General features: G+C 38.3%; 1 protein-coding gene across 1 annotated transcript; it reads right to left on the bottom strand.

The window, feature by feature from the left end:
- Positions 1-88: 88 nt before the first annotated feature.
- Positions 89-13,544, bottom strand: Uba1 (ubiquitin-like activating enzyme 1). The gene is made up of 8 exons (XM_073093549.1): positions 12,572-13,544; positions 8,314-8,724; positions 7,760-8,018; positions 4,092-4,267; positions 3,244-3,465; positions 2,474-2,725; positions 1,698-2,003; positions 89-1,375 (listed from the first exon to the last, which is right to left on the bottom strand). Exons 1-8 carry the CDS (start codon positions 13,304-13,306, stop codon positions 602-604), a joined length of 3,135 nt encoding a protein of 1,044 aa, XP_072949650.1. The 5' UTR covers positions 13,307-13,544; the 3' UTR covers positions 89-601.
- Positions 13,545-13,630: the final 86 nt, after the last annotated feature.

Here is a 13,630-nt window from a genome sequence, read left to right as displayed (position 1 = left end):
AAAGTTAAGACTATATATTTTGTCTGAACAGTTTTTATGCAATAAATTTTATTTAAAATGAAAAGGGCGTTTCAATGAAACTAAGACGTGCTCGAATTTTATTTATTTTTCTTCCTCGTACATACAGACCCATCTGATTTCAACATTAAAATATCCGATAACTTTTGGTGTAAAATCAATTTAGTATCATCACGTAACGACCGCGCGTCCGTGACAGCGTGTGAGCAAACAATAATCGTTATAATCATTACACTACCATAAATATATGAAAGATATCAGTAGACAATAAAAGCGTGTCTTAAAGCACAAAATAAAAAAATCTTCACACAGTTAACACTATCATCACTGTACAATCTCGTCCGACGCACCAACCCAGAGACTCCGAGGCACTCACGAGCTTTATAAAACACCTATATCTATCCACATCGACATCTTTTAAAAAATACCCTCTGTAAGTGAAATTCGTGTTGAAACATCGCTATTATGCTTTTAAATGCCACGAAAATGCGCCGACGCGTCGCCGTCGGCCTAAATTAAGAATTTTGGCTCGTGATGTTTCCGACGATGTTATTTTTTTGTTATTTTTCTACGGCCCGCATCGTTAAGGCAAGGTGTACTTGACGTAGGGCACCTCGACGTCGTTGCCGTCCTCGTCGTTGCAGCACAGCTCGAACACCAGCGCCTTCACGTGCGGCTCCAGCTTCTTCTTGGACACCTTGGTCACCACCTCCGACATCGGCAGGTTGAGGCGCTCCTGGCACTTGGCTTTCGGCATGAAGAACGAGTACAACATGCACACCCCCTGAGACAGCATAGTTATCTCAAGCTTGTGCTCGTTTTTGAAGTAATCTAGGAACTCTTGTAAGGTGACCTCGCCCTTGACTTCGAACCTATCCCAGAGCGTCCAATTCTTATCGTAATACGTGTTGGTCGGTGCGGCGATCGGCTCGGAGAAACCGAAGAAGGGTAAAGCTAAGTTAACGAAACCGTTCTTGAACACTTCCAGGGTGTTGAAGCCCTGAACCAGCTTGTAGAGCTCGAGGCAGACGAGGCCGGCGACCACGGAGGTGGTGGTGGCGATGGCGGGGATGATCTTGCCGGCGATCAGCTTGGAGCGATGTCTGTCGGCCGGTGGAATTTTGTAGTTAGCCGCGCGAAGGTTGGACGCAGCAACTATGAAGTCCATGTGGAAATTGGTATCATCATCTTTCTCGAATTCTAGAGGAGTAATCTTCAAGTTGCCGAGCTTGCTGGGCGGGGGCAGCTCGGTGATGATATTCTTTACCCTGTCTTGGTCCATTTCGTCGTTGTTCTGTTGCAGCTGGGCGTCGGTCACGGCGATCTTGATTCCAGATCTGGGACTGAATTCGGGCACCTGGAAAACATTAATGTATACATATAAGTTTCTTACTCATTGATCTTGGACAAGATCTTCTAGGGTATAATGCACCTATAATCAGCCCAGGATAGGTTTGGAGGTTCTCCCAACTACGTATAGATTATTTCTATACGACATGTGTGTCGGCGGTTAATTTTCGATGATTATAAGAACATATTATACATTTTGTATTGAAAAAAAACAATGTTCCTGCTAGATATCTGTAAATAAAGTTATGCATTTAATTTATAATGGACCAACCACCGTTCAAAGAGGCAAAACATAGATTAGCAACTTGAATGCATAGAAAGAATGTAACCTGCACAGCAGCCGCGATTTGCGCGATCTTCTCACGATCAACATTAGTCGGCAGGCCGTATACGTGCGCACGGAGGTTGGCGGCGGCCACCACATAGTCGAGGTGGAGCTCGTCGTCCGCGTCGAATTGCAGCGGCGCCGGGCAGCGCTTGGGGCCCGACCAGAACGGCGCGCCGCTGGTGGTCTGCTGGTCCGGCGGGAAGTTGTACAGCAGCTGCTTGATCTGGTTCGCGTACTGCGCCTCCCAGCGAAGCCGCGCCCATGTCACGCAGTCCTCGAAGCTCAGCGGACGGTCGTTGATCGCGTTCTGCGGGTTCAAATCGTAATGATGTAAATTTATGTTCACAATTACAGTCGGGTGAAGTTATGATGATTTTAGTTAAAATATTGGTCCTTCGGACCGGAATAATTGTATGTATGATTTAAAAATGTAAAGGTCTATGTAGTTGTAATTATGCCATCATTTTAAGAACTAGCGGTTACTACACAGCAGCTCTGATTCGTATAATATACAAAAATACCCAAAAAGCCTCTTATGCAATTTCCAGTTAGAGGCTCACGTCCAACAATAATAATTAATGTAGATTACACGCCAGAGTCAGAGTCTCCGTGCAATCGTCTTTATATCCATTGTAGGTAGCGCTTTCTGCAATGTTTGCAATATACCAACGCACTAGCCAACGTTATGGTATCAATTTTAGATGTCAGTGCGAAAAATCTAGGGATATCATTTCAAAATGTTTACCCATTCCCTGTAGAAACATTCCAACAACTTACCCGAACGCTCTCCAACGCGTCGAGCGGCTGGCTGCCGGGCAGCTTCATGGTGCGCTCGAGGAAGTGCGGGTCGCGGAGGTACTGCGCCGCGTGCTCGGCCGCCTGCCGGAACAGGCCCTCGAACTCGTCGCGCGCCCACTGCAGCGTGTGCTCGATGGCGTTCGGGAAGTTCTTCAGCGTGCAGATCGGGATGCTCTTCTCTGGAGGGTCCTGGGACGAGCTGTAGGATTCCGTCAGGAACGGTACTACCACCTGGGGAATATCGTTGTCGATTTAAACATACAAATTACAATGACAGACTATTTCAAACAGTAAAGTATTAGTAATCATATTACGTTTAGGTACATAGTACGTACATTAATTTGGCTGTGAAAATTGAAACACATCAACAATTTAATAAATGAGATCTGATCAGTTTTATTAATTAATAAAACATTAAAATTACTAAACCCTGATATCTCCTTGATTGAGCAAATCTTAAGTTAATGCAGATAAATGTGGATTGTATTGATTTGCTAATTAAATTTATTTCCACGAAGAATAATAATACAAGTGTTAGTAGTTAATATTATTTAGCTTTAGTACAAAAGTAATGGTATCATCAAAAATTCTAACCTACATCCTCATATTACCCACATACACAAAAACCAGTGTAATTCCTTTCTTCCCAAGATTCAACACCTGTATAAAATAGTAGATTAACAACAACAACAATGTCTAGTTACCAATTATCTGTCCAACAGACCAACCAAACATAGTCCCTAACTCACCTGCGTGTTCCCCTTGGTCCCAAGCGTGCCGCTCTCTAGCAGCGGCTTCCTGTAGTACACACAGCGGCGGTCCATGTAGATGCGCGCGTCCACGTTGTCCAGCGCGTTGGCCACGCCGTCCAGCTGCTCGAAGAACGCGTCGTCGTACACCGCCTCCGTCTCCGGGCACACGCGGTTCTCCTGCGCCAGCACGTTCATCGCTGGGTTCATGCGTTTGATGGCCTGAAAATAGTAGTTAAAAGTAATTGTCATTTCTATTCACATATCAAAAAGCATAATGTGTATCATAATAAAACTTACTGGCAATATTAACTTTTTTTATAAGTACCCGATAGTTATTTTGTAATATATTATTTTAGACTAAAATTATCGCGGAATTGAGACATATTATTATGTAACGGGTACTCACGATATGCGTTTTTTATATTGCCGTGACCACGATCCATGCAACTGGGTCGAAATGCGAAACATCGGCAATATAAAAAACGCATATCGTTAGTACCCATTACATAATAATAATTATTTTGTATCAAAACCTACATAAAAGAAATAATCATTGTCGGGAATATCAAATATTTTTTTGGTAACCAAATTTTGGATTAATCAATTGACTAAATAGAAATAAATTTCCTTATATACAGCCTTAACTTACAGGATGCTATCTCACAGAGTTCCAATTAATGCACACAACACACACAAAGATAACATTCAAATAAGAGTAGTAACTGGAATTCATGTTTCCAATATTTGCTTGAATGGGAACCAAACCTGCTAGTTCTTGTGTAACAGACCAGAATGGTCGCCATTCTGAACCAGATTCTCCTCGCCATAAAGACAACGCTACGCACCTTAGCAGCGGTGCTAGACTTGGGCTTCTGCACGTCATAGGGGCGGAAGAGGAACTGGCGGTTGAGGTTGGACTTCTCGATGAGGTCCATGTCGGTGACGGTGACGCGACCGCCGTCCGCGCCCACGCCGATCATCGCGAAGTTCTTCAGCAGCTCGCAGCCGATGGCGCCAGCGCCTGGAGTCAAAGTTGGGAAAAGTAAGTGACGTTTCTTCCACACAATGACTTGAAAACAATATGTAAGGAAAGGTAGTTAGCGGAACCATCGCCACACCTATTTCTGCCTAATAATAGCAATGTTCAATGTTTTAGTTTGAAAGGTATTCTAAACCTGTCCATGGGATGAGGCGCATTTGTGGACGACCTCAGGTAGGAATCTAATGTTTTCGGGGATTGATTACAGTTGTCTATGAGCGGCAGTAGCCATTTACGATCAAGTGAACTGCATGGCTCGTCGGCTACTCTGATATTATAAAAAGGGATGAGATGAAAAAATAAGTCAGATTGAATACGGGCTGGTTCAACATCCTTAAATTTACCCAGAAGTCGGCAACCCAAAGTCTTCAGGCCGTATGTGGCCCTCATTGCTAAAAAGATTCCTGATCCCTGGATCTAGCTAGTTACTCTTCTCCACAAAATAAGTAATTCTTTTATGGGTCAATGTATACGTTTTTATAATAAACTTCCCTCCGAAATCAGAAATTTGTCAATTAATATATTTAAAGCCATAATCAAAATCAAACTTAGTCGTAAAGCCTATTATAAAATTTCTGATTATATTGATGATAAAATAGCTTGGGGACTGATCAATAACAAAATTATTAATTAATTAAGACAATGTCAAAGTGTAGCGTATCTTGCTGAACATAGATAAATGTAAAGCTTCTTTTTTAGATAAATGTAAAGCAAGATACTGGAGCTAATGCTTTATTAATTATATGTGAAAATGATGGCATTAAAAAAAGAGAATAATTATTATTAAAAAAAACGACAAACCCGCTGAGTTTCTTACCGGATCTTCTCAGTAGAGGTCGCGTTCCGATCCGGTAGTAGTTTAAGAAAAATATTGTACCTGACAATTTGTAAGTGCCGTCGTTGGCCTATACAAAATAAATATATTTCATTTCATTTCATTTCATTGCGCTATGGTGTGTTTATGTATAACAGTAGTATATTGAAAATAAAGATACATGCACACTGCTTCGATACCTATGAAGACAGCGGTACTTAGTAAAACATGACGTATTAGATGTATAGGACATAATATGTTGGATGTATACAATTCTGTACCTCTTACAACTTGTCATTTAAACCTCAATAACATTAATTACTAGACAATTTATTAAAACTTTATAAACATTGAGGAAAAAATAAAGAATGCTTCACGTTTTTCCTTATCAAGTGCTTTGTCCAGTAACCGCGGCGCACTCGGAAACTAAGTGGGCATAGATACTTGCTCAAGGTGAGTTGTACAGGTGAATCGTTTACAAGCATTGATACCTTTATTAATTACAAATGAATAAAGAAAATGACGACTTTTCTCTTTATTTGGGCAGTAAGAGAAATTTCAACGAAATATCTTAAAATAACAAATTACATGTTGTTGTTGTTGTGTTGTTTGTTAATATTTTAGAAGTTGTATCGTGTGTTTTATATGAGGAAAATAATTTTAAAGGAGAATGCCCATTCTTGGTACTGATTTTTCTCATGCGTCAAAATGAAAGTAATATAAAAAATATTTTTTGATTTTTTTACATAATTTGTCGATCAGAATAGTTTCTTTGAACAGGGGATTCCATTTAAGATAAAATAAGACGAAATGTTGATTGTTGTTCTTAAAAAATTAAAATGGCGGAATTTTATACTCGGAATTCAATAAGATCTATCAGTGTTTTGATTAATGATTTTTCTCATGCATCAAAATGAAAGTAATATTAAAATTATTTTTTGATTTTTTTACATAGTTTGTCGATCAGAATAGTTTCTTTGAGCAAGGGGGTTTAATAAAAAAATAAGACGAAATGTTGATTGTTGTTTTTAAAAATTAAAATGGCGGTATTTTATACTCGGAATTCATTATTTTAGGTTTTTTTACCTTCTACCTTTAAAAGTAAATGGAATTTGTTAGTCGAACTACATTATAGATACCTACTATCAGTTAAAACCGACCATCAATCTATCGTCGGATATTTTCGACTTTGAGATTATGTAACATTTCGGTAAATAACTTCGGAACCCGGGTACTGATCTAAAAATAATTATTGGTGGTAGTATTTGGTTAATTATACATCGTCCACAACAAGTTTCAATTTGATGCAACTCTGGACGGCGGTCCATACTTTCATGGGCATTGTCCTTTGATCCAACATTTCCCTAGTAGTTAAAATAATAAGATAGGAAACGATATGAAGAAGTTTATAGGTTTCGAATCATCTTATGTGCTATACTTAAATGTGGTATCAGAGTTATATCATTTATATGCTACAATATAGATAAATGTATACTAATGATGTGCCGAGTCGGCCATTTTTGGTATTCGAGTACTTTAGTACTCATATAAAAAAGAATCGAGTCAGTACTCGAGTCCAAAGTATTCACAAAGTACTCGAGTACTTTGCAACATACAGTCCAATAGCACGGAAGAGCAAAAAAAAAAAAAAACGCCACTCACTACACAAAATTAAACAAGTTTTTACTCGTACGAGTAGAACTTGTAGCGTACCAGTATCGTCAGTATCGTATCACTATTGGTATTCGAGTATGCGAGTTTATGTAAGTACTCGAGTACTGACTGGAGTCGACCTGACTCGGTACATCTCTAATGTATACAAGTTTTTCAGGCATAAGGCTCTTGACAATTGGAGCAACACCGTAACGATAAATACGGGGTTAAATAGTGATTAGTATACTTTCACAGATTCTTGTAAAATGACAATTGCAACCTGCATAATGTTAAGGCACATAAATGTTAATGAAGAACTACCACCCTCTTTTTCCAGTTTTCCAATTTCTACCCATATCAAATAGCCAGTAATTGCTTAGAAAACACAAAACAATGGCGAATCAACAAAGAAGTTTCTGCAGCTAGTAAATGCGTCATGATCCCATTAAGAGGCGTATCGTAGTTACGTACGAGAAATAAAACTTCTTGTTCGCTTATGGTTCACGACGTTTACGTCATTTGTTCAGGTACGTTGATTACAAGTATGCAAATTTAAGATTATCGACTTTTACTCCACAATTACATCAAATAATACTGGTTGCTCTTGTTGGTAAAAGATATGCATTAAGTTCAACCTTGAAAACATTGGTTACAGACCTTTTTTTATCAAGGGCAATTGTGATTGTTTTGTCTTATTACAGACGTGCTAACGGTTGCTGTAGTCTGGTTCAAAATATGTGCTGTAATTCGGCAATTTGCAAGTTAGGAAGTTAATAAACTAGCGACAGCCCACGACCACGGCCATCGTCGACAGGGGAAGCCACAATCTGTCCTCCGTATATAAGCTCACTATCTTTCAAGTCCTTCCTTATTCACGTGTGGCATCTATAGGCAGCCTCAGGATTGACTCCAACTTTTTCATTATTGGATTATTACAAATGTCAATATGCAACAATTATCTTACCATCAAGGAGTTAACAAGGTCGTTTACTTCACAACAAACTTACCAACAATGAAATACGTCTGTGCCCCAATGCGCTTTTGGAAGTCCTTTCCGAAAACTGCTACTTGGCCGTCATATCTCGAGCCGGTCGGCTTGCAATTCTCCTCAGTGAGAGCAGTCTTGTCCTTAGGCAGGCACTCGATGGCGTCCAGGTACATCCACTGCATGATCGGGTGGAACTTGCCGGAGCACGCCTTCATCACCTCCTGGGCGACCACGCCGCCGATGGCCGCGTTCATTGGGTTCAGGTCGCCGGAAGACACCTGGATGATTAAATCAGTTTTAAGGAAGTGCATCGTTACGAAATAAGATTTCGTTACCAACCAATAAACACATAAGATTTAAAATTGGACTGAAAAAACAAAAATGAAATTATGAAATAGATTAAAGAATGTAATGTGTCAGTTAACATCATTTCGCTATGCGTTTGCAGATGCTTATGAAATTTGATTAAGTGCAGGTTTTCTAATAAGTATAACAGCAAGCTTAAATTGGTAATTAAGTCCAATAAAACAAAAATATCACAATGCCAGTGTGCTAGATCTTTAAGAAACTCACCTTGCAGAAGATATCAATAAGCTCATTGTTAATTTCCATTTCGCCATTTTTGAACAACTCCTGGTCTTTCATCAGTTCCTTAACGTAATCCATGAACTTGGCGGCGTCGGCATCAGACCAGGGCTTGGGGAGACGACCCTCGCCTGCCTCAAACTTGTGAAGAGCGGCGAACGCCACATGCAACTGCTGGGGGTAGTCGAACTTCCCGAAGTCTGTGATCACGAACTCCGGATTCTTAATAGACTCCTTCATTGGTTTGAAGTGCAGTTTCTTGGGCATCTTCACCTGGGTCACGATGCCGCCTCGCTCGTATTTCGAGAAGTTAGTTGTGTCGCCAATACTGAATGTGTAGGGGCCTAACACCTTAATTTTGCGTGGTTCGCAACCGTTGAGTTCTGTCATACCTTGAACCTGGAGGAATACAACAACGTTTATATCCATATATAATATTCTAACAAGGATTATCTTTTATGTATTCAAATTGGCTCTGACACTAAGATTTTTCCAGTGTTGTGAATGCCATAAACACATGTAGATCCAGAATGGAAGTATAAATTCATTATTTTAAATATCTGTCTTTCATCTTAAAATATAGTTCTTAGAATAAGTTGTTGTAAGTCTAACTTTAGAGTATAATGTAGAAAGTCTTTGTTATATTAATTTACCTTAAAAAAAGTATAATCACAAACCTACAAATTGAATTTAAAAATATTTCCTCATCCCTTAAAATAAAACGACTACCGTCTATTCTACTGTCCATAACCACAGACTTTGACGGTCTAAATTAAGCCAGTATTGATTTGCAGTCGTATGCTATCCACATCTAATATTTATAGCCACACGGCCATTAGCTCCGCCTGTCAGGGCCATAACAAAAGTAATAATTTCTAATGATTACAACCTGCACGTTTTGAATTCAACCCTGTGAATTGTACCACCACTATTGTAATTATACACCCTTTACAGATATAATTAACCTTCTACCCAAGAGTCTGCCATTAAAAAAAAAAACATTATCACCTGTATTTATTCGTTATATATCTGACTTATTCATTTTTGTACATATATTAATTTGGTGTTATTTTCACTAAGTTTTTGATTCAGATTTATTTGTCTTATTCAATAACAAATCCTTAGAAAAAAAAGCAAAATATTCATGGAATAATTGTAGTAGGGAAATTATATTCTTCTACATGATAACGGCCAGACAGTCTCTGTTACTCATAAAAAATATTACTTCAAGGTTATGTCCTATCTTTTGAACTTTGCTGATAAAAAATCAAATTAACAAAGACAGATATATCTAATCATTTGAGTACATTGACTTTTAATATGAGAATCAAATGTTATCTACAACAATAGCAGTTAAATCATATGCTAATATGATATAGTGCTTACAGTTGTTAAATACTATTATAAGGGTAGTAGACTTTTACTATAACTTTTTCCTTTTGTAGCTACATTTCATATAATTTGCTCTCTCGCCTAAGAGGGGGAGGAGGCTGTCCACCCCGGTCCTGGGGAGACCTCAAAACACACAAACTCCAAGAACAGCAAGAAAAAAGATCGCCGGAATGAAATCATCGTGGAAATACATGTTCGTCGGCGAAAATGTCTGTAAGACATTTGCAAAAGTTGTAAAATTAAATAACCCAGGCCCCGCCGAGCTTAGTCCGCCACTGCCCTATGGTCAAATTCAGGTACAAGGAAAGCCCAACTTAACTTTGCATGTTCCATTCATTGATAGAACTTGTCAGTACCAATAAAAAAAATGGTTTACAAATGAATGCGAAAAAGTAGAGATTGTTAGGTTCCAATGAATAAAATTCATCATTAAATTCTATAAATATGTCTTGCCTCACCAGCAACTTGAAATTTTGGCAATACAATTAATTGAACTCTGTGAATCCTTAATAGTTGGCGGGTATATGATGGGGATAGAAACGTGTATGACAAGTTTCCTTTCACACGCCTTCGCCCACATACCCTTTGAAAAATTGTTAAACTACAGGATTCTCAACTTCCGAAATATTTTATTTTTGTGACATGTATTAAAGTCAATTTTAATTTTGGATTAAAGTTCCTACTCAAATTAGTTGAACTGTTACAAGATTTTTGAACCAACAAAAAGACAAATTTTATTTATTTGTATAGATCAGTGGTTGTCGCGGCCGGCGGGTCTTCCTAGAACTTGTCTGGGTAGCCTGTGGACCTTCCTAGAATCTAATTTTTAGTCCGCATTAATTTATATTATAGAGACGATTTATTCTTGACTTCTTTTTTTTCGACGTCATATTTCAGAAATAATTTATTTCGAAGATCTATTTTTTGTTTCGCCAACTAACTTAAGAGACTACATTCAAATTTTTACCTCATGTAGGTGAGGTAGACCCGTGTTGCCAAAAGGTTGCCGACCGCTGGTATAGATCATTAACATGTCGAAAACATATATACAAAAAATGAAGTGAATTTGTAAATAGTAAATATTGAAATGAATCTATTTTTGAGATCTTTACACAACTCTTTTTGAAGCTCAACAAACTACCACATATTCGCATTGTGTTTCATTGTGGAGAAGAACAGCAAAGAAACAAATCTTCTCGGAAAAAAAAAATACTAATCATAACACTACTTTAATTGCTATCCAAATTATTTTTGTCACTGACATCTTTTAACTTTTTGTTAGGCTTACAATAACATACACCTACAACATGAGGCCATGTTATGAGCAAACAAGATTATAACCACTGACATAACTAAATGTTATCTTCATTGTTTATTGAAATGTTTCATAAGAAATTCAAATGTTTTTAATAGACAAACAAAAGATACATTTAGGAACTGCCATTTTTATCCACCCATTGGTTATTTTGGACTCCATGAATATAGGATCCTTGTAAAAAGGAATGCTCAAATTGTAAAGTTTAATTCATGAAGAATTCTCATAGCCAAAACGTAGCTCAAATCTTAAAAAATATGACAATGTCTCACAAAAATATGAAAATTGATAGGCAAGCAAATTCCTGATAGAAACTGAAATCAATTGAGGTTTACTAATTACAATATATTCTAATGACTAGAAGAGTTTATCATGTTAAGTAAAGGACTAATATAGCATGAGTCAGACTATAATTTTATTTCACACATAAAGTTGATACAATTTAAGTGATTAATATATAAATACCTAACTCTATGCCATCATACCTTAATTTATCATTTTTTTTTGCATTCATAAACCTTCTATTGCATAAAAATGTACATCAAAATAGTTTTTATGCTTTAAAAGGCCAATGAGCCACTGCTGATATTCATAACTCATTTAAGGTTCTAAACTCTTCGAGGTAACCTAATCTAAAACTACCTACACATAACCTAGTGATAGGCAATTTCCACAGATAACAATATAATGCTCTAACAATGTTTGTGGTTTGATAGAGAAAATTACCAATCTGTCATTTCTGGCAAATAACGATATTGAAGACTACAGCTGTTCAGGTTCTATGGTACAAACACTTAGAGGGAATGTCAGGCAGTTCCGATCCAGTTACAGTATGAGCAAAATTATATTTACAATTTGTAAATAAGACTTACGATTTGTAAGCAGACCTAAACAAAATAATTCAAATTCAAATCTCATTTATTGTTTCATATAGAACTCTTTTTGAAAGTCAACAAACTACGACCACTTGACAAGGTGTTTCGCTATGGAGAAGAAGTAATGAAAAAACTCCATACATGCACAAATTTGCACTTTTTAAAAGTAGTAAGTAAAACTTATTCCGAGCAGATTACTGGGTTCCATTGGCATCATTACTGCTTACAAACAGACAGACTCCTTTGCAACTTCAATTGGATAAAAAATCTGCTTGCCCATACTTGTATTAATCAAGTGTTCTTATAAATAATAAAGTTGAGATTGATTAAGAGATAAAAAAGGGTTCATTGATCATCGTAAAGTCATCGCACTCTTGAGTCACTGAAGTAATGACTACTCATGAAGTACTGATTCAATAGTATGTTCTAGACTCGGTTATCGTCTAATTTGAAGCAACATTTGTTTTAAATGTATTGGCAATTTATAACTATTACTATTGTTAAATTGTAATATATCTTGCAATATGTAATTATGTTAGCTTTTTGTCACCAACTAATGCAAATATTCCAAGAATACTTATGTCAAGTAAATATGTATAAGAAACTAAAGAATCACAATTAATATTATTGATTTGTGGTAAGTCAGATGTAACTTTATACAAACCTCGCTGAATGTAACATAATCCCCATCCTCAAGGCCATGGCGAGTGTCGTCCAGACATGTGACCACCGCTTCGTACTCGTGGGTGACGTCGGCCACCATCGCAGACACGGGGTTCTCTCCAGTCACGTCCACCACTGTGAACTCAGATCCGAAGTCGCAGAACACCTGAGAAAACAAACCCCTGGTGTCTGCAATGATCAGCGCTATGTTATTAGCGTGCGCGATCGCCGCTATGCGCTCCTGTTCGCTCCACGATGCACCAGTCAGCACCACAACACGGAATTTCTGCAGAAATTCCTCCGTCAGCGGACCAGTGTGAGCCGTAGTCGGCACGTAATGATTGAGCTCAGAAAGCTGCTCGCAAGACGCTAGCGCCCTATTTTGTCCGACCGCAGCCTCCGACAGGTAAAACTGAGACGATAAATCGGCCACCGTGCACGTTCGCTCGTCATGCAGGGTGACAGATTTGACTCCGCCGAGGATCACATTTTTTGCAATCTCGACTCCTAGGCCCCCCAAGCCCGAAATGAGCACATCAGAGCTCGCCATCCGTCGCATGGCATCGTGCCCCAAGACATAGAGCTGCCGGGAGTACAAACTTTCGTCGATTTCATCTTCCACGCGCGCTCCATTGTTCGCCATTGCTGAAGATTTGCAACGGGGCTCTCCTGTGTTTAGCTTCCGCTTTTTCGCCGGGGGGTCAACGGAATTATCGGCGACTTCAGCACTAGACATCGGGCACGAACGCGCACAATTTTTGCAGAATTTTGCTTTGCGTTTCTCCGACACAATCAAGAAATAATCTTCAAATGATTGCGAACGACATTCGCGCTTCGCTTCGTGAAGGCCCGCTTACTCACTGTCTTGAAGTTGGCTGCAAGCAACGTGGTTACGAAGAAAATGACCTGCGGAAGTGATTCCTTTTGTTTTTTTTTATAAATTTCTGAGTCAGTAATATTAATTATTTATTATTTTATCAACAGTTAATTTTTTTTTATTAGAATTTATTATCGCCAATTCAAGTGGCGATTTCTAATAAAATCTACAAATTTAACACAT

This window comes from Epargyreus clarus, unplaced genomic scaffold, assembly GCF_041222505.1.
Source record: "Epargyreus clarus isolate Ecla_fem2 unplaced genomic scaffold, WU_Ecla_fem_2.2 ptg000004l, whole genome shotgun sequence".
Taxonomy (NCBI): Eukaryota; Metazoa; Arthropoda; class Insecta; order Lepidoptera; family Hesperiidae; genus Epargyreus; species Epargyreus clarus.
The sequence above is the reverse complement of the archived record's forward strand: the minus strand, read 5'-3'. Positions and strand labels throughout refer to the sequence as shown.